Source organism: Podarcis cretensis (assembly GCF_951804945.1).
Source record: "Podarcis cretensis genome assembly, chromosome: 7".
Lineage (NCBI taxonomy): Eukaryota > Metazoa > Chordata > Lepidosauria > Squamata > Lacertidae > Podarcis > Podarcis cretensis.
The window spans coordinates 75,429,424-75,451,889 of record NC_137176.1 but is presented as its reverse complement, the minus strand read 5'-3'; the positions used below and the strand labels follow the sequence as shown (position 1 = coordinate 75,451,889).

General features: G+C 39.7%; 1 protein-coding gene across 5 annotated transcripts in view; it reads left to right on the top strand.

Moving 5' to 3' along the window:
* The window catches only part of CSMD3 (CUB and Sushi multiple domains 3), a 592,920-nt gene that overhangs the window by 93,999 nt on the left and 476,455 nt on the right, over positions 1-22,466 (top strand). For all 5 annotated transcript variants that reach the window (XM_079984060.1, XM_079984063.1, XM_079984062.1 and 2 more), the window contains exon 2: positions 13,583-13,805. In XM_079984060.1, coding sequence (XP_079840186.1) covers positions 13,583-13,805 — 223 coding nt within the window. The remainder of the gene's footprint in view (positions 1-13,582; positions 13,806-22,466) is intronic.

Genomic DNA, 22,466 nt, shown 5'->3' with positions numbered 1-22,466 from the left:
CTACCACCCACCTAGAATCCTGAAAGGGACCAGGTTGACAACCCATGGTCTAGATAAATAAAGCATAAGGATATGAAATGGTGCCTTGTTCTGAATCAGCCAAATGCATTCTCTGTTCTAGTGATTTCTCTCTGACTGGCAGAAATTCTCCAGGGTCTCAGGAAGAAGTCTTTCACAGTTCTGTTCGCTGAGATTATTGTAAGTAAACCTGTCAAAGAGGTGAATCCAAACATACAAAGTGCTGCTTATTTGTGACCTTAGTTCCACCTTTCAATTTGTGACCTTAGTTCCTACTTTTGGTCATAAAGGAACTGCAAGATATTACATATGAAGCACAGAAGATGTAAATTTGCAGGAATATACTGTTTTTGCCCATTACGGCCAAATCACCTAAACAGCAACCAGAAAACTGAGATAAACCTAGAGTGAAGACTCTCATATGTTTGTGGCATTTGGCTGTGAGAACAGTGGTTTCAGTTGACTGAATTGAGGCCTTCCTAGTAATTGGTTTAGTTACTGAGTTCTCATGGAATGTTTATGAACATTCTAACTTGAAAGTTTGGAACAGTGCACAAGGCCTAAGGACAGAGGGCACTGTGCAATTTGGGCAGTGTGGAGTATTTCAGCAGGCGCATGCAGCCTTATCAATATGTTGGTCAGTGGACTACTGGTACATATATAGCTCCATGATAGTGCTCAAATTAAAAGTTAAATTAAAATATGCCTGCTTCTTGGGAGAAAAGTGATGACAAACCTAGACAGCATCTTAAAAAGCAGAGATGTCACCCTGCCAACAAAGGTCCGTATAGTTAAAGCTATGTTTTTCCCAGTAGTGATGTATGGAAGTGAGAGCTGGACCATAAAGAAGGCTGATCGCCGAAGATTTGATGCTTTAGAATTATGGTGCTGGAGGAGACTCTTGAGAGTCCCATGGACTGCAAGAAGATCAAACCTATCCATTCTGAAGGAAATCAGCCCTGAGTGCTCTCTGGAAGGACAGATCCTGAAGCTGAGGCTCCAATACTTTGGTCACCTCATGAGAAGAGAAGGCTCCCTGGAAAAGACCCTGATGTTGGGAAAGATTGAGGGCACAAGGAGAAGGAGACGACAGAGGACGAAATGGTTGGACAGTGTTATCAAAGCTACCAACTTGAGTTTGACCATGTTGTGGGAGGTAGTGGAAGACAGGAGTGCCTGGCGTGCTCTGGTCCATGGGGTCACGAAGAGTTGGACATGACTAAACGACTAAACAATAACAATAAAAGTGCTCAAAAGAATGTGAGTGTAGGGTGAATGGGCATGCCGATGGTGGCCCCACCCTAATGTCTGTTCAGAAGTTAGCCCAACTGAGTTTTATGGGGCTTGCTCCCACACAAGCGTGCATAGAATTGTAGCCTAAATTAATATCACCAGCTATGTATTAGCTGCTCCAGCAGCTATTCTAAGTCATTCATCCGTAATATTAATAAAGCCTCCCCTTTATTATACCACACTTCATATTATAGGACAAATTGCCTTTGCAATCTTAAGTAATGTGTTGTTTCTTTAACACCCAATTACAGCATCACACTTTTGTTTTAAAGCACGCAATGATGTTTTTCTTCTTCTTCCATAAATCATTCACACTTTACTGCAGTAATTCAACAAAGTCAACACATCCTAAACACCAGTGATGAAAGTGTTGTTTTCTTGAAACTTCTTGGGCTCACTGAGCACTGGCTTCAGTTTAGAACACTACATTAATAACTTAAGTCAGGTCCCTTAAATTACCACTAGGTAATTAAGTGAGAGACAGAATAGCATAATTAAAAAAAAATTGTTTTCATTTGAATTTTCTATTATTTCCCTACAGGGTAATTTATTCATCCTTGGTGTGGATTTCATTTTCAGTTTACAGCACCAATAACAACACCATATATTCTTAATTATGCAGATAATAAATTTTAAAAAGGGAAATAGAGTCTCCTACTATTAGCAATCAAACAGCACAGTCCAAAATCCACTTAAAAAGAAATGCTTATGTGTGAGTCAGTTTAGCACAAAGCTGTAGCCCACTTCAGAGGAGCAGTTTCATGGATGGTCTGCTGTAATTTATGGTGCGGCCTCAAAAATATTTTAGAATGGGGCATTGTGAATTACCACTTGTGCTCATTTTCCAGTGGAATTAGGTATTGCCCACTAGTCCTATGCATGACTAGTTCTTCTTCGTCTCCTCCATCGAAACATAATAGTAACGGAATGCATGATGCTAAGTCATCATGCCAAGAATATACCAACCTTACACCTGATGAGCATGGGCTGTGAGCACAGGCTGTGAAATACAGAGAATTGTGACATGTTTAATTACTACACATTATGGAGAAGAAGAGGGTAATTGGAAGGGCCAGCATGGTGCCGTAGGTAAAATGCTGGACTCGAACTGAGAAGAGCTAGGTTCAAATCTCTACTCAGTTATAAAACTCACTGGGTAATCTTGGAATAATTTTTTACTCCAACCCATTTCATACACTTGTTGTGAAGATGAAAGAAGGAATCAGGAGTGCCATCCTGCACCCCCTGGGAAGAATGGTGAGAGAAATAATTATGACTTTTCTACCTTGCTCTACCCAGTTGCAACTCAGCATCTGAAGAAGCAGCTTGTCACTGACAAAATCTAGTGCCTTTTTGTAACAAAAAGCTCATTAAAAGTTAGTCTCAGTGTGCCATCACACATATTCTTCTTTAGCTAATAAGTAAAGTAGATGGTTTGGCTGCCTCTAATGCAGCCCTATTCATGTATTCATCTGTACAAGGGTGGAAGTGTGAACAGTCTTTATATATCTCATGACATGTGATTGTAGGCTGCCGTATCTGACAGACGAATGGGATGAGCATTGGAGAACAAGCAAGAGTTTCTCTCTTATTCTAGGCAAAGTGTGATGCTCTAGCACAGAACACGATGCCCAGTTTTATGCGCCACACTTCAAGAACATGGATGTTAAGTCACAGCAACAATGTTAAGAAGGGGTATCTGAAATAACTTGCTTAAAAAGGGGGAGAAAAACAATAATTGGCTTTAAATAACTGAAAGTGTTATATAAAAAGTAGGCAAACAAGAGAGGATAGGATTTATGTTGCAGCAGCAATTGTACTGTAAATGTTAAGGCACAAAATAGTTAAGAGTAGACAATGAAACAATTTTACTGGAAGCGTAGGAAAAGTCAACTGCAAATCTGCTGCTAATGAATCAAATGTAGGTGTCATAAGGGTACTACTGAGAATGTATTTCAGGGAAACATGTCTCTTTGTTTCCCCAAACAGGCGCATTATATAACCCATGAGAGCAGCAAAATAAGCAGAACATACAATGGTCATGAGACAAAATCAGGCCAAATCTTTATTGAAAGCAGCAGGCAGGGCAAGGGTTGGCATGACATTGGGTCCAGGATCAGTTCATCATTCCACAAGCCCCATGTTGATGGAATGGGTCTGCTGGGTTTGGAGCACCCCAAACCCATTCAATGGGAGTCAGCCAGTGTTGAACCTTGCTGTGGTGCAAGCCAAGCAAGCAAGGACTCACTGGGTGACCAGAGTGCAGGGTCCCATCAGGCAGACACCCCAAGACAAGTTTGGGAGTGCTGTGGTCAATCTTCCCTTCAGGCCCCTTTTGGGAACCCCCCATACAATGTTTGTCCTGCCCAATGCTGTTTCCACCCTCATGCAAACAACTTTCGTTTGCCTAACAAAGGAAGACCCATAATTTCACTGAGGGAAAGGCAGAAAACCCCCCAACCATATACCAATCTGGTTTTTTTGAGGGGGGGGGGATATTTCCCAGTCAGAGGGGCCTAGATAGTTCTACTTACCAAGCCCAATTGTAATGCTAAAGAAGATCAGCTACTGTTCCATATTCAGTGTCTGTGGTCTGGGGATGTGATAGTTTTAGTGTATGCTGCCAGGGCTAAAATAACCAATGTGCTCAATAGACTGCAAAGTCTTTGACCCCTTAAGGATCCCTTAAGGATCAAAGATATGTGGAACTCAGAAAGTGATTCAGTACAATGCGTCCTTGTCCTTTAACTCAACTCTAAAGGTGCTTACTGCCTTTGGGATACATAACTGAATGACAAGGTGCCATGGTATGAGCTGCCTTGTCAATCCTAGGAGTCTGACATTTCCAAAGATGTTAAATTAAGTGAAATTATTTTCTTGAGAGATGTTACAAGGGCTATATCTGCTTACTATTTCTTGAACGTTTAACTTGTTTGAAGTCTGATATATTTCACCAACTAGGTTGTACTCCTTTAATTCTGATATTTCTGGAATCGTGCTTCCATGTGGAACATTTAGCAGGGCCCATGGCAAGTAGCCATGCTTCGATGTATAAGGTCTCAAATTCCATTCTTAGCGTCTCCAGTTGAAGAACTCCAGTTATCATCAAGCTAGGAAATATTTCTGCTGATCAGTACATACAGTAATTAGTGGGCAAAATGCCTGATTCAGTGTAAAGCAGCTTCTTACAGCTACTTGTGATGGTTACCTGTAATTATTGCATCGTTTGTTGTATTCCCTATTGTCTTTTTTTAAAAAAATAATAATTCTATTTTCAATTGTGATGTTTAGGAAGATGAGTTTTGGGACACAGATTCTTAATGGTATGAGTTCCGTTGGAATGACCTGGGAAAGGGATAGTGTGTGGAATGTGGAGTTGTGAGTCGGGGCCCTGCCCTAAGCTGAAATAACACATGTGGACACCAGAAATTAAGGTTAATGGGCTAAAAATGGCCACAACTTTATTGGTTACAGAATGTGAGTGGTATTGGCTTAGGCACTGGATCTGAACCGACTATACTTGATTCCTGCCCGCCCTGCAGGGAGTCACCCAAGGGTTAACAACCTGTAGGGGGAGCTTGTTGATGCAAACCAACTGGAAGCTTTCCCTTAGAGTCACCAGAGGGTCATGCCATGGCCCTAGACACCACCTAGGCATCGGACAGGAACCACGACCACCGGATTCCTTTATACCCTTCAAGGGGAGAGGTAGGTGATGGCCACAACCCTCCCTCCAACACATGATTTGCTACGAAGTAGGCGAAAAAACAAGTGGCTGGTGCATGACTTGGGACTGGGACCTCCTGTGACGCAGGGGGCATAACTGTGCCCCCTGCGAAGGGTGGGAAAGTGCATCCCGCTCACAACCCCTCCCCTTAGGGAAGAGGAGAGGCTTTCTCAAAAGCAGTTTTGAACTAGCAGGAAATGTCATTATTGTCATATGTGACTTTTAATATAAGTAACTATTGCATGAATGATGATGTCCATATTGACTTGGAAGTAAGGGCGGAAGAGATTTCTTTTCTGTTGGCACTTTTAAGTGAAATTACCTAATTTGCATCTCCTGGAATAATAACACACATTGGAGTGTAATCCACAACACCCACTTAAAGCCATCTTCCAGTTTTTGTAAGGAACCATTGGGCAATGACCACAAGTCAGTGGTTGAGCAGCTGCTTTGCAGGTAGAAGGTCCAAAATTCAATCCCCGGCATCCCCCAGTAGTTCTGGGAGAGAATGCTCTCTGAAACCCTAGAAAGCTGCTGCCAGTCAATTTTCACAATCCTGAGCTAGATGGACCAATGACCCAACTCACTGCAAGACAACTACCTATGGTTCTTATGTTCATATGAGTACCAGAGTATGGTTTTCCATGTAGCTGTGAATCTATGGATGGTAGTGTCCTCTAACCTGCTAGATGATTAAATGATCAAGAGATAACATCTGGCAAGCTAGATGCTCCCAATTAATCAGGCAGCACATTTTCAAAAACACTGTTATTAACAGAAGTACTTAAAAATGTAGGCAGTGGGCAGCATATTAAAAAAGGCCTTCTTTTCCATCTCACATGAGGGATTGCCTTTTCTAAGATTGCACTAATGGCATCATATATGAGGAACCTCTTCAAACAAAGAGTGGGTGCTTTTTTTCTCCTTCTGAACAATTATTTTACCCATTTGCAAGTTTAATCGATTCATGAATTGAGTAAAACTCATACAATTAATCAGCTAACAGCACAGTTTCATTTATTCATTTATTTAAAGTATTTCTATGCCCCCCTTCATTCTGTTTGGATATCAAGGCAGTGCACAGCAGAGTATATAATCTAATTTATAAACAACAACAACAATGTGTTGTGTAATCCTATAGAAGTCTATTCTGAAGAAAATCCTAGTGAGTTCAGTGGGACAGACTCCCAGTTAGTGTGCATCAGATTGCAGCATAATTAAAGTTGCCAGATGCAGAAGAGGACTGGGTTTCTGAATCTTTAATAGTTTTGTAGAAGAAGAGGATTGAGCAGGTGTGGTACCTGCTGAAATGCCCTCTTCTACAAAACTATTGTAGGTGTGTACATGCTGTCATCTTCTGCATCTGGTGACCCTAAACCCAATAGGACTGGAGCCTGAAGTTGGATTTGTTTTTTAAACTCATAATAGCCTTCATTGATTTGGACTGGTGCTTTTTTCTCCTTCCTGCCCTTCCAGCCCCTGATATGAGATTGAGATGGCTGCTTTTCATTGTCAAGACTTTTTTTTCTGACTGCTTGCTTATTTGTTTCAAGGATTTATATATTGCTTTTCACTTAGCGTGACAAAGTGATGAACAGCGTAATTTACCAGTTTCCTAAAGCTGCAGCAAAACAGACAAAATACAAAAGCACATAATAGAAATTATAGAAAATAAGTGACCCAGTGCAGAAATGCTTGAGCAAATGAGAATGCTTTTCATTTCTGGCAGAAACACATCACTGATGGCCCCCCGTTAGATCTCCGACCTGCTTAGACCTACAGGTAACTGTACTTCTTTTTAGGAGTGTTGATAGTTTGGTAACTGATTGCAATGAAATGAACTGCAAGGTACAGAGGAGTTAATCATACTGAGATTCTACCTCTTCCTTTTTTTACACAGTTATGATGACTGCTGCATGACATCTGAAGTGGTATCTTTACAGTGTACCTGAACTGTTGAGTACCAAGATACTTAAGGTCTTTCTAATCTTGCTGAAACTTCCATGAAACCACCCACACTATTTGTTTGATCTTAGCTAACTTATACTTTACTATTTACTGGAACTTACTTTTGCTTTTGCTCCTAGTTTAATCTCAGTGCCTTTTTCAAAATCATGTCACTATGGAGGGGATTAAATACACCCCCCTTTTTCTAAAGGACAACCTCTGTCTTTTAAAATACATCCATTTACTACCAAAATTTACCGCTCTACATAATCCTATCACCTAGCAGCTGAACATTACTACTTTCAGATTCCGAAGAACCAGATTTGATGCATTTGGTGGTTGCTTTAGTAACTGAACTTCTCTGTAAATCTCATTAAAGATTTACATGCCAAAGTATTATGCAAAAGTTACATAATAACAAGTGAATGAATTGCCAAGATTGTCACTTACTTCTTTAAGAATAAAATCCAGCATTGCACTTCCTTCTCAGGCCCTACATAACAACAGGTACATATGAAAGTGTTTATTAACAGTTACTGCTTACATCAACATATAAATTATATGCAAGTTGCTTAGGTTTCAGCTAAACTTTTTGTAGCATCTTCAGAGCAAATCAAAATAATGCTTTATGGTGCTATTTCCTTCAGAAAAAGAGGTGCCAGAACTCACCATGAAAGCCTTCCTTGTTCTCTTACAATGGCAATGGCACCCACCTGAGAGGTGCCAGAACTGAGTTCTGGTGAGTTCTGCCTGAAAAAGAGCCCTGATGCTTTATTTAACTGTGGACATCTTCCCACCTTAACATTAGGATGTGTCATCACAAAACTCTACAGCTAGTCAGCTTTTATAGGGCTTAGTAGGATTTTTTAGGTAGCCTCTGACTGATTCTCCTTTTCACCTACTTCACACTGTGTAGGGCGTTGATTTTTGTCTGTTCAGAATTCTGTATGGACAGGGAAGGGAAAACTTAATGTCACTGCCATCCTGAGTCATTATTGGGTATGGGGACGCTCTTGAGCCTCACAGCCTGAAGCTTATAGGTACCTGGGGTTGCCCTTAGGGGCTGGAATGTGCACCTTGGTTCACATACACAAGGCTCACTCAGCAAGGAGGGAGAATCGTTTCCCAGTCCTTGGCTGTATAGAGCCAATGAGGTGGTGGCCATATTGATTATTTAATTTCTATACCACTTAATACAGTATGTATTGTGGTATATTGTGTTTTTATCATTCGGTTGGGAGCCGCCCAGAGTGGCTGGGGAAACCCAGCCAGATGGGAGGGGTATAAATGATAAATTATTATTATTATTCAGTAAAAAAAAATCTCTAAGTGGTGTACAAAAAACTGAAGCAACAACAGAGAAACTGAAACAAAATATTACACAAAATAAGAATAGTTCCCTCATGCACATGGATTTGCATCTCCCTGCCTGCACTTACTGATTTGGCTTCTTTGCACATCCTCCACTCTGTTATATTTCCTCCACTATGGTGTGTTGAGTCTTCTTTCTGCTTAGTGCTGTGTGAAAATGTGTGCCAGCAGCAATGATGTAAAGGGACCAGTATATCATGTGATTTTTACATGCTACCTTATTCCAGGTTAGACTATTCATCCATCTAGTCTATGATTAGAAGCATCATCTGCTATCTGATGCTTTTAAATGGAAATTGCTAGGAATTGAAGCTGGAACTCTGCATGCTGTGTCTCTACCTCTCAACTTTTCCAGCCGTGATTAACAAATTGCAGCCATGTAATCAGCTTCTCTATGATGTAGCTTTATTTATTAGTGGGTTCATGGAATATCAATATTTGTGCTTAGCAGGGAAAATCCTCTTAACTGCTCAAGGGCAGAGTCATGTTTGCAGATCATTATAAGCAGCCAAAAGTGCAAATGCGAACTTAAAATGCTGGTATCTTTAAGGAATGTATTCATACTTTATTTATGGCTTGATGTGCTTTGACAAAAACGTGTGCATGATTCTGTTTCCAAGCTTGCATAAGTTTACATAAACCCTTTCTGGATGAACAGTATATGGTGATGAAAACCCCGTAATTCCATTCATTATCACAGAGCACATCCAAATGATACCTTATTGTGTGTTGGGTTTTGAAGTTTTATTGAGGCTTCCAGGGAACAAAATATATTTATACCAAGACTATGTGTCACAAGCAAAATTTTGGATAGGCGGAAGAGGTGGCAATGACCCTTATATTTCAGCCCACATATTTTTGGTATGTTTCAGGTTGCAGTGAGATTTTTATAATAGCAAAAGAAGAAAGCACTGTTATTTCTGAAACAGGAAACATATTTAAGAACAAGCTTTTGATCCTTGCTGTAAATTCCCCTGTCCCACTAGTGAAATCACTATCTGGGTAGACGTTAGCCAAATTGCCGCTGATTTGGGGTGCTATGAAAAGGGCAGGAATAGTGTTGCTATTTTTTACTGTCTGGGGAGAGGTGCTTGTGGAATTTTCTGCTTCAGGTGGCAACCTAACTTTGCTGGTACTAAACTCCACGTCTTGGAGGGGTGGGGTGCAATTTGCTACTCTATTCCAGGCAGTAAGATATGTTGGCCCAGCCCTGTACTCTTCTCTCTGCCCCTCCCCAGCTACATACAAACTGCCACCGACAGAGACACTGAAACCTGAAATGGAACTCCCAGTATGTGTGCTCAGGATGATTTCTCTCTCATTGGCAATGCATAGGAATCTGAGACTTATAAAGCAAGGAAAGCCTAGAAATCGGTGCTAAAACACCCCGCATTATTTTAAAAATAGAAAACGCTAAATCTGCTTTTAGAATGGATTATGCAAATCAAATGCATTTGCATATCATTGTTCAGCTTGCTTGCTCTGTTCTGGTTGCTTCGGCAGTGTTTTTTGAAAATATATTTTTGTTCTACGTATTTTATTTTTATTTTTGCTTTCTCATGAACTGGATTAAAACCAAAAGTTGGAACTTCCTTCCATTAGAAAAGAAAGAAGTGGTTTAGACTAGAATTCTTCCCTAATGTGGTACGATCTCCCAATTGCTCAATAAACTAGTCAGTTTGGGATCACCTCACCCCATATATGACCACTTGACTAATTTTATCAGTGGAATTGGTACTCTTAGAAGTGTCACATAATGTCCATTCTGCTATTACTAAGAACTTAATCTTTTAGTGGTATCACTTATTCTCTGGAACTCTCTGCTTATTGATATTAGGTACTATTTTTGACAGCTGTTGAAAGCAAGCCTTTCCAGACATGTAATTTTATTGTGTTTATTTGTTTTTAAAACTGTTGATTTTATCTATATTTTGACAATTTTAGGGTGTCTAGTTTCTGGAGTCTGTTTTTAGCCTATTTGAATGACTACTATGTATTATCGTGTAAAGCACATTCATATTTTTCTGTTAAGGGTTATATGAATTATGCTAAATAAATAAATGAAACTTAATACATAAAATCAGGGTCAGACACAAAATTGCAGTGGGGAGCAATTCTCTCTCCCTTACACATTTGCTGGACAGTCTGTCTCTGTTTTCTCAAGGAAAGACATTAATTTCTAACAAATTATTTGAGAATTTCTGCTCCAACCCTATGTTAAATATAAAGTGAAATGCCCCTCCGCATTTCATTCATAAATAGGGTAACAAATATCACACACTCCTTTGCATCCCAAGTTTATTATTGTTTAATATTACTTTAATATTGCTTAAAGAAGCAATGGCCATGATAAATTTTCTTTTTCATACTGTTGGAGAATTCTACTTCTGTTCTCCCTGAGAATATTCTGAACCCATCTCCCTCTTTTAGCACCTTCAAATAAGGCAGAGAATTTGGGGAGGCCATTTTCTCTCAGCCCTACTTTGATCTGTCTCTAGTCCTGACAGGAACATGGATTTCCCTTGTAAGGCAAAGAGCAGTACAACATATAAAATGAACCTCCAGCTTTGCTGATAAAAAGACTATCATGTTTTCTTGCTTTTGGTGTTCTATGTTCCAAGTATTTTCTGATAATTTTTCCCCTGAAGAAACAATAGTACTATATATTTGTCTTCAGGGTTCTTTGGCTGGTGTGCAGGGGTTGTAAGATTTACCTCAGAACAGAGATATCCCTACAATTATTTGTCTTATGTCCTCGATTTTGAAGACAGTAATGTTCAAAATGGGTAGTGTTGGGGGGGGGGGGTGTTCAGAAACTTTAACTAGCTTTAAACTGAGTGGTTTTGTAGACCCACATCTTGTACTCCCCAGAGGAAAATATGAAACAAACACTTGTGAGAAAGGTCACTGAGAGTGGAGTCCTTCAGCTTCCTGACAAAAACATGCAGTCCACTTGTCTCTGAAAAACAGAGAATTCCATCCAAGATCCCGAGGCACAGCCCATGTAAATAATTCAACATAACTCTTCATAAGTAATTCAAGTTTCATTCTGAAGAAGTGATATCGGAACTAAATGTATCCCAAAGGCTTTTACAAAGTTAACTAATGCAGTCAGAGTTAAATAATAAATAACAACAGATAATTTTTCAGATGGGATTTAAAAATAGATCATGAGTTGCTGAAGGCATCAAAGAGGGGAAATAAGAAATGTTTTGGGTATGGAATTTTGGTAATAGATAACAGTGTGCAGGCCAAACTGAGAAGGTTATGAAATGGTTGTTCTGAACTAGTTTGCAGGAACCAAGCCCATTGGCCTTAGACCATTGGTACACTGTAGGAACAGGGAACCTGTTGCACTTCAGAAGTTCATTGACTACATCTCCCATTATTTCCTTGATCAGTGGAACTGGCACTATTACAAGTGCCTTATAATATCCATTCTGCCTTTGTAAGAACTTTGTCATTTAATAAGGCCTCCCCTATACTGTACTTTGGAACTCCTTGCCTATCAAGCAGACACCTTCTCTGAATTATTTTCCGTGCCTGCTAAAAACATGGTTTTGTAAAGCCTACTCAAATGCTTAGAAAATTTAAACTTCTTAGTATTTTAACCTCGTGTATGTTTTAATATATTTTAAATTTCCCCCCAATTTTATGGTTTTATCTTTTTGAAAACCACTTTAAGAGTTGGTTGTTGTTGCTTTTTACAATCAAGCAGTGTATACGTTTTATGTAATAAAATAAAATAAATAAATTCCTGTCCTTTGGTCATGCTGGCTGTGGCTGATGGGTGCTGGAATCCAACAAAACTGGGAAGTTAACAGCTCTGAGGGTTAAAATCAAATGAACAATGGAACATAAACAGTGTAAAATTTTATGAAATAAATAAACAAAATGAAATGAAACCTACAGCTGTGTTCCCAGCAGGCCTTAGGGTATAATTTTTATTAATTCAATCACCCAGCATTCAACATCAGGCTACAACAATTTAAATATTCAATATTTAAAACAATTAAAACAAATCATACCCTCCGGAATAGAGTGGATCCCCAAAACACACACATTTCAGTTGTCAAGACCAAGATAAAGAGGTGCACTTTCGGCATACTGATGATTTGGATTTTTCAGCATCAAAGGTTCCCTCTGATTCATAGGTGGAATTACCTGTTAGTAAAATTTTCTATGATACATATTTTTGCGCTTTCTGTCTCACAGTTGAATGTGTGAACCGCTGTTGAAAATATTGTGCTCAAGAGAATGTGAGGTGATTTGAAGCTCTGTCTTAATCCACGCAATATGCTAACAAGTTTGCTATTCCACCATATTTTAATATTTTGAAGGGAGATGATGGATGTATCACAGAGAGAAGGCTCGTACATTCCACTGGCAGTGGGACAAGGAAGCAGGAACTGAGTGCAATTGTTTCCTTGTGTTAAGGGCTAATGATTACTTATTTTGACTGCAGCACTGTGTGAGGAAAAGGGCAATCTCTTTGGCAATCAGGTCTCAAACTCTTGGGGTTTTATGGCTTAATAGAAGCATTTTGAGAAACCTATTAGCATCCAGTGTCACTAGTGTAATGTGTTCCACTTTCTAACTGGAAAACTCTACTTAGCAACTAGGCCAGAGCATTCGGCCCTAACCTGTGTTTTTGGAATGGACTTAAGATGTAATACCTCCAGCAGAGCTCCACATACAAATAAAGGTTAAAGGAAATAGTTTTCATAATGTTAGTAAAAGAAAGGGAGCAGCACATTCATCTTCCTAGATGTGAATGGAGAAGACCAAGGGATAGCTCATTTGATAAGCGCTTGAGACTCTTAATTTCCAAGTCATGGGTTTGAGCACCACATTGGGCAAAATTAGGGTTTGGACAAGATGACTCTTGTTTGTCCCTTCCAAGTCTACAGTTCTATGACTTGGAATATGAATTTCACAAGCAAATGGCAAGCTAATAATATGACATCTTGATCCTAAATTCATCAACTTGGACATAATGTAAATTCCATAATCGAGGAGCTATCACAGAAAAGTCTACTTGATTTCAAGACCCATAGGGGACTGACATGCCAAAGATGTGTTTTACTATAGTTAGATAAATATCTGGCAGAGTTGGAGCAGAATATTTAACTGATCTATTAAGGTGAGGAAGAATTTGTTTCATTCAATAAGGTATGTGTGGTGATAATGAATTTACTCTTTTTTTCTTATTCATTTTTTTTGCAGGATTTATTTATACATGTGGTGGAACATTAAAAGGACTTAATGGTACTATAGAAAGCCCCGGCTTCCCATATGGATATCCAAATGGCGCAAATTGTACGTGGGTAATAATTGCAGAAGAAAGAAACAGAATACAGATAGTATTTCAGTCTTTTGCTCTAGAAGAAGAATACGATTATTTATCATTATATGATGGGCATCCACATCCTACAAACTTCAGGACAAGGTAAATATTGTTGACATCCTATCAAAATATGGTTTGCTACAAATGAATACATTTTCTCAAAATGTATTTCCTGGCAATATTGGAACTGAAGTTGTTACATTTTTTCAGCTATATTGCTCATCCTCTTTTCAATAGCAGATGCTAAAGTCAAATTACGGAAAGAGGTTCACCAAAAGAAAACATTGCCCATTCATTTTCAGATGACAGTTGCCAATTCCCTTGACACAAATGCATTAGCTTTTGTACAAACCATAAGTTTAGGTAATGGGAAAGCTTATAACTCATTGTATTGTGTTTTTCTGAAAGCAGTTGTTATTTGGGTTACATTGTAGATCTTGTTGAAGCACATGGTAACTCAGTGGCACATGAGCATAAGGTTTGCAGAAGGTTGCAGGATCAATTCGTGAGCACCACTAGTTTTCATTTTAATTATCTCATACAGAAAGGCTGGTAAACACTTCTGCCTGAAGCATTGACAGTATTCCCAATAGACAATATGGCATATGCACTAATTGTCCTTTTCCCCAGGGACATTCTTTATTCTCCAATTGCCCATATCTTTACATTTGAGTGATGAATCTTAGATTGTGTACATATATGCAAAGAGTTTGAAGGGGTCTCAAAGCAATATATTCTGCCTGAGGCCAATGCAGAAAATTCACTGCATCTCTGATAGGTGGGGAATCCAGCCCCTCCTTAGAAGGTTTCTTCCTCTGCTGATCAGCTCATTCCATCAGAAAGCAAGAGATAACTAATCTTCAGCATTTTGTCTCTCTTTCACATGACCCTGCCATGTTCTTCTCTCTCTTGACCTGAAGATGGTTTGTTAGCCTATCATATAGTTACTGCCAGATATAATCAGCCTAAATGTCTGACTGGCCAGCAGAATCAGAACTGAAAACCATGTGGAGTGTATGTAGGCATGGGGGAGAAATCCATATGGTTTCATTTTAAAGAAAACTTCTCAAATTTGCACTTCCCAAACAACTGAAACACAACTCTTCTTTGAAAGTCACACTATTCTATACATTGAGACAAAGTTCCCCAACCAAAGAGTGCATACACAAAAAAAGTGCACATTAGTGAAAATACAAAATCCATGCTATTTGGGGGTGGGGGGAGATTGCTTGTAGAAATTAATATGCTAGATAAAGAAATGTAACAAAGATACATATATTGGGAGATATTTGCACATAAATGCACACTAATTTTACTGCAGACTTTTACAATATTGCAAAGGGGTGAACTGAAGTTAAGGTTGTGAAATTGAGAAATGGAGAAAAACTGAAATTGACACATGCATCCATCACTGGGTGTATGGGAGGGAAAACTAGGGTGGCCACTGAAGCTTGGGACAAGTGACTAACATGTCCTGTGTGTAACTTGACACTTTTTAAAAAGAAAAATGAAGAGACTCAATGGTCTGGTGTATGGTTTTGGATTCATTTGTTGGCTACCTCATCAAGCTTAGCTGCACAAACCCCTACTTCCCCATTCAGGGTTGGAGGAGATGTGGGACATGTGGGGCACTGTTTCATTTATGATGTGAGGTCCTATCAGCCAAAGACTTTGGGGTCTGCAACTTCCTCTATACTTAGGTAACTTATTAGATAAATGATTATGCCTGATCCTACTCTTTGCATTCCTTTCTGTTTTTTTGTTGGTAGACATCAGTACCTAGGTTCTGTTAACAGTTAATAACTAACTGCCAAACTTTAGTGGCATAGTATTGGAGGGGAATGCACAATCTTCCTGTTAAAACTTGATATGAAAAGAGTCTGGCAATTGGCGCTTGATTAGACTCTTACCCGAGTATTCAAGGAAGCCAGAGGAGTGGCTCTGACAGATAAATTTGTTCAAACTCAGTACCCATTAATTTATTATGCCACTATCTTTCTGGAGGGACACTTTCCTGCCAACTTGGTTGCCAAAGTAAAATCCACTGTCATGTTGTATTGCAATAATGTATGACTATGGAGACGTTGTTTATCTTTTTATTGTTAAAGGTAAAGGTAAAGGTACCCCTGCCCGTACGGGCCAGTCTTGACAGACTCTGGGGTTGTGCGCCCATCTCACTTAAGAGGCCAGGGGCCAGCGCTGTCCGGAGACACTTCCGGGTCACGTGGCCAGCGTGACATCGCTGCTCTGGTGAGCCAGAGCCGCACACGGAAACGCCGTTTACCTTCCCGCTGGTAAGCGGTCCCTATTTATCTACTTGCACCCGGAGGTGCTTTCGAACTGCTAGGTTGGCAGGCGCTGGGACCGAGCAGCGGGAGCGCACCCCGCCGCAGGGATTCGAACCACCAACCTTTCGATCGGCAAGTCCTAGGCGCTGAGGCTTTAACCCACAGCGCCACCTGCGTCCCCTCTTTTTATTGTTAATAGATTATTATTTTTTGCAATACCTTTAATAAAATTCAGTTTTATTTTTTTTATTAAAAAAATAATGTGCCACCTCCAGTGACTGAAAGCTGAAGCATCTTGATTACCAGTACTCTCTTGGAAAGAATGCTTTGAAAAGCAAGGGTCAGAGAAGTAGCTGTTGTCTCCCTATTCTTTGGAGGGCTTGTTGATCTTTGTGCTGTTTGCTTTTTAAATACAGACCTCCTGTGTTTTTCAGGGTCCTTGGGGGCTCTGTCCAAAAACTTAGTTTGCTCTGCACTGCTCCATCTCTGTCTCAGTTGACCAGCTGAGCAAAAGCAGTTCTGAAATGATTAGGCGCAAATTAAGAGCTCAGCATTTTTGATGCAACTTTGAACTACAGAGCATAGGATCATTGATTTTCTTCAAACAGCCTCATGCAGTGCTGCAGCTTTGGCCACCACTTAGATAGAAGCAGGAGGCATGGAAGAAAGCTAAGATTTACTGTGGGGATTCAGAGTTAGCAAGGAGGAATACAAGAAATAATGAGACTCCAAATGTCACCCATAGTCTCTTTATACAGGTGCAATGTGGCAGGTGGCTCTCGGAGATCAGATAATGTCAGTTAAGTAGAATTATCAAAGTTAATTGACCAGCACTCTATATGCATGGCAGGAAGAAAACGGGAAAAGGCAAATGGACAATGATGAGGATGGCTCAGCAATTTTAATCCTGCTGACCAATTTAACCTGTTTTTATAATGCCAGATTTAGTTTATTGAATTGCACCTATATTTCTATTCCCTTATTCCTTTATCAAACCGCCTTCGCAATATGATGGTAGGGTGATGTAAAAAACAACAAACCTTTAACTGATTAATTGCTCAGTTAAAGCCACAAGAGCTGAACCTCCCTAAATCCATACTCGGTTCCCATAATGAAGCTGAGATGAGTACAGCACTTGCATATGTTAAAAATGTGTTGAAATTTCCAGCAGCATCACTCAAATATTTAATGTTTAATGTTATTGTGTTTTTAATATTTGATTGGGAGCCACCCAGAGTGGCTGGGGAAACCCAGCCAGATGGGCAGGGTATAAATAAATCTATTATTATTATTATTATTATTATTATTAATAATAATAATTTGAAGTTGGTTGTGTGTTATAGAGTATTAAACTGCTTGGACTCTCCATACTTTATGACCCATTTACACAATTTTATTCGGAGGTAGAATACCTAAAAACACTTCAATCTACAGTCAAAAAATATTGATTTCTATTTAGTTTCTTTGGTGAGTTCATGAAGTGCTGGCTCCTGGGGATTTTTTTTTTGTGGGGGGGGGAGGAGAGGGGAGCTCAAGAAAACTTTTGACACTTCCTGTGAGCTCCACACTGATCTCTAGTAGTTCTATCACACTGAGTAAAACAATGTCCTGGAAATGTGTTCAGCACCTAAAAGTCAGGCACTGAGATTCAACTTCATCCTCTTTGTTCTGTATGTTTGATAATATTTATGTGAGCTGTACTGTTATTTTTCAGTCTGTAGAAAAACTACAGTTGTTAATTTAACAAATGTAATTAGATTGAGGTGAGTTTTATACAGCCAGGTCTCTTTTTTCTGCTTGATGCTCCTCACCCCTGCAGGGTAGGGAGACCATTTTCAGCCAGTGGTCCACATTTTCTCATGGGAAAATGCTCAGGTCCTATATGCCACTGGTGGCTGGGGTCAGATGCGAAAGTGGACAAAGCAATGGATGTGACTCTTCCAGCTATGCAAAAGTCAGAGACGTTTCCCCTCAAGCCATGAAAATGTACTCAAGAAGAGCAGGTGGAGGCTATTGGGGGGACAAATGAGAAGTCTGGAGAGCTGTGTTTTGCCCCCTTTGTTTGACCCGAGGTCTCCCAGCCCTGGTACAGAACACTGAATATGAAGAGGAGAATTTCACAGCATGCTTCAATGCAAAAAACAAGCAACAAATGGTGTGTTGCTAAGCATAGACATTAGCAAACTGATGTTAATGCATGCCAAGCTTTGCCGCAATTAAAAGCTGGTAGTTATGTCTCTTGAACCTTGACTATTATTTCCAGGCCCTCCCCCCACCCAACAGGTTTGGAAACTTATATGGTTTATTAGCAGGGTCCCTGCCGCCCCCTCCAGTCTAGGCAGAGTTCTTAATGCAGGCCTGCAGCACAGTTTGTTCCAGGTTTATAAGTGGGTTTTGAAGACCCATTCATTTTCAACTTGCTTTTTCATAAATTATGTAGCTGTTGCTGTGAAAATGGTGCTGGGATTTGTTTTAGCCTGTTTTTAATGGTGTGTTACTTGCCTGCTGTAGTTGATATTGCTGTGCTTAGCAATGCTATTGTTATTTAGTTTTATTCGATCAAATTGTCTGTGGATGGTGTTTTATTCGGCGGTGGGGGTGGGATGAGTGCTTTCTTAATGAGTAGGTATATTTCATTTTTATGCTTTATGGAACACACCTTAGAAGGACTGTGCTTCAAAACAGGGGTGATAAACCTATGACCCTCCAAATTTTGTTGGACTTCCCATCAAGCTCAAGTAACATGACAATGGTTAGGGATGATGGAAGTTATAGACCAACAGGATTTGGAGGGCCATAGCTTCCCCATCTTCACCTGAAAGGTGACAGACATATACCTAAATATTATATATATATAAAGGATCTGATTCATGCTTTATTTATTGCCTTTTAGAAGGTGGGATCAGTTAGTTTTCACTGACCTGTAGAGCAAAATTCTAGATAGCAAAAACTTGGTTGTTTTGAAAATCAAGATATAGAGCAAAGTGCCAAATCGTGAAGTCTACTTTGACATTGGACAGCATCTCCTGTCCTAAAGCTTCAATGCTTTAGCAGATCGTGTGAGACAGATTTATGGCCTTAATAGTCTACAATTTTCTATTCATTATTTTTAGGTCAGGCAGGGAACTCAAATATTCATGAGGAGAGAAAATATGTTTTAAGGGGAAATTGTGTTTGTCCTCAAATGACAAAGAAACCACAATAGTTGGGAAAGTTAATTATTCACACATGTTAAATATTTTCTAAAGAAACAATGGTCCATTTTAAAACAAGTTCAGCTGACAGGGATAACTTTTATCAGCTGCCTTGTAAACAGCATAAATTATAGCTCTTATTTCTATTAATGTTATGTGTGTTTCCTTTTATCTTCTTTTGCATGGAAAGTTGCAATTTATTTCTTCTTTTTATCATTGCTCTACATTTTGTCTGTGCCTTGATTTCCACATCATTAATTTTCATAGTGATACCATTCTTGTTCTGAAGTTCTATTCTTCTCATTGTATCTGTATTACTTGCTTTCTGTCAAGGGCAATCTATATGTTAAGGATGTTACAAGCATTTGAGGAAAAGTGCTTGCACAGGTGAATTCCCCTCCCAAACCTTACAATAAGGAATAGCGTGAGCACAGCATGGTTTGCAGCCTGCTGCAAGCTGGCCTTTACTTGTCATAAGAACAGGGCACTGTATTGAAGTCTTTTTCTTCAGCAAGCAACCAGAATTAATGACCCACCCACATGGTGGTTCTCCCATCAATTCAATTCTTAGTTGCTCCAAAGCAGTCTTCGGAGGTCTGTAATTTGGTTTTAAACTATTTTTGATATTGTATTTTTTTAATTACTGTGACCATCCCTGGTGAACAGCAGATGATAAATCAAATAAATAATAACAATTTAAGAAGAAATCTTTTGGATCAGGTCCAGGATCCTGTTCACAGTGACCAGCAAGATGCTTAAGAAAAGCCAGCGTGTAGGACATGAGCCCATCAACATTTTCCACAGATGTCCTCCCCAGTAGCTAGCATTCAGAGGTGTATCACATACAATAGTAGAGGCAGGGCACAGCCATCATGACTAGTAGTCATTGGTACACTTTATGAAAGGGAAACTCTCCTCTGGAGTAGAAATCATATATTGAACAGATGGAAAGCAATTTAATCTAAGCAAGCTGAAAGCAGAGAGTAAGATTACTGTAACTTCCGTCATGAAGCTTCAGTACGCTGATGACAACGTAGTGTGTGCACACTCAGAGGATGACCTCTAAACCACCCTAAATATCTTCTCAGAAGCTTACGAAAAACTTGGCCTATTGCTCAACATCCAAAAAACCAAAGTGCTGCACCAACAAGCACAAAACAATGCATCTGCAGTGCAACAAATGTTGGTCACTTCAGCTACCTGGGCAGTTATCTTTCCACAAGGGCAGACATTGATGCTGAAATCCAGCATTGCCTGAGCTCTGCAAGGACGGCTTCCTCCCAATTGAAGTGCAGAGTGTTTGAGGACCAGGACATTTGCAGGGAAACCAAAACGCTTGTTTACAAAGCTATTGTACTACCAACCTTGCTATATGCTTATGAAACATGGACCACGTATAAAGACCATCTCTAACTCCTTGAAAGATTCCGTCAGCAGTGTCTCCGAAATTTTTTACAAATCACTTGGGAAGACAGGCGAACTAATGCCAGTGTACTGGAAGAAGCAAAGATCACCAGTGTCAAAGCAATGATTCTTCAACATCAGCTTTGTTGGACTAGTCATGTTGTGCGGATGTCTGATTATCATCTTCCAAAGCAACTACTCTATTCTGAACTTAAAAATGGTAAGTGTAATGCTGGTGGTCAACAAAAGAGGTTCAAAGGCTTTCTCAAGACAAATCTTTAAAAATGTAGCATAAACACTGACAACTGGGAAACACTGGCCTGCGAGCGCTCCAATTGGAGAACAGCCTTTACTAAAGATGTCATGAGTTTTGAAGACGCTTGAACTCAGGTCGAAAGTGAGAAACATGCTAAGATGAAGGCACGCTTGGCAAACCCTCACCATGATCAACTCTCATCCAGAAACCTATGTCCTCACTGTAGAAGGATGTGTGGGTCCAGAATTGGCCTCCACAGTCACTTTTAAAACCATGTTTAGGGAAGACAATCTTACTTGGCTATGAATGATCACCAAAGAATTATAAGTAGTAATTGATAGCTTTCTCTCTCGTGAATTTATCTAAACCCTTTTAAAGCTATCCAACAACCATTACTACATACTGTCATAGCAAGTTCCATAGGTTAACTACGTGATGAAGCACTTTCTTTTGTCTGTATGTAATTTTCTAACATACAGGTTCATTTGATGGCTCCAAGCTCTAACATTATGAGAGAGGGAGAAAAAGTTCTTCCTACCCACTCCACGACCATTTAAAATCTTATATACCTTACATACCTCAATTCTGTTTCCCCCCTAAATTAAAAAGCTACAAATGCTATGACCTTTCATCAGAGGGAAGCTGCTTCCAGCCCCTTGATCTCATTAGCTTATTTATTTAACATGAATTTATATACCACTCGAATATGTCTCTTAATCATCAAAACTACTAAGTAGTTTACATAAACGTTTCTGAGCACAATTCAGTGTTGGTGCTGACCTTTAAAGCCCTAAACGGCCTCGGTCCAATATACCTGAAGGAACGTCTCCACCTCCATCGTTCTGCCCAGACACTGAGGTCCAGTGCCGAGGGCCGTCTGGCAGTTCCCTTTCTATGAGAAATGAGGTTACAGGGAACCAGATAGAGGGCCTTCTCAGTAGTGGCACCCGCCCTGTGGAATGCCCTCCCACCAGATGTCAAAGAGACGAAGAACTACCAGACCTTTAGATGACATCTGAAGGCAGCCCTGTTTAGGGAAGCTTTTAATGTTTAATAGGTTATTGTATTTTAGTGTTTTGTTGGAAGCCGCCCAGAGTGGTTGGAGAAACCCAGCCAGATGGGAGGGGTATAAATAATAAATTATTATTATTATTATTATTATTATTATTATTAAATATACATTAAAATTACCAATAAAATCATTTGCCATTTCTATGCAAGTACTGCTTGCTTGTCAAATGTGGGCTGGGAGGGAATCTCCTGTGAACTGACCCTTTGAATAATGAGGGGTGATGCACAGCCTCACAGTGCAAATCACGGACTGTACCTTTTGTGTCGTTATTATTATCTTCCAGAATGAAAATTAAATTCTCTTTCTCCTGATGTGTTCTTTCATTTGTGTCACTTCCGGAAGACCTTGCAGAAGGAACAGTCCTGAACTCACATTGCAAAATAGTGGGGGTTGAGCTAAACTTTGTAGTTAAGGTTAAATGTAAGTATATTTCTCTCCCCCCCCCCCAATTCAAGGTGACTTGTTCTAGTTTTAAAGGCTATAATGGCCTCCCCTGGAAGTTTCTTACCTGTAAGTGTGCTGATTACATTCCAAACAGGCCATGTTATT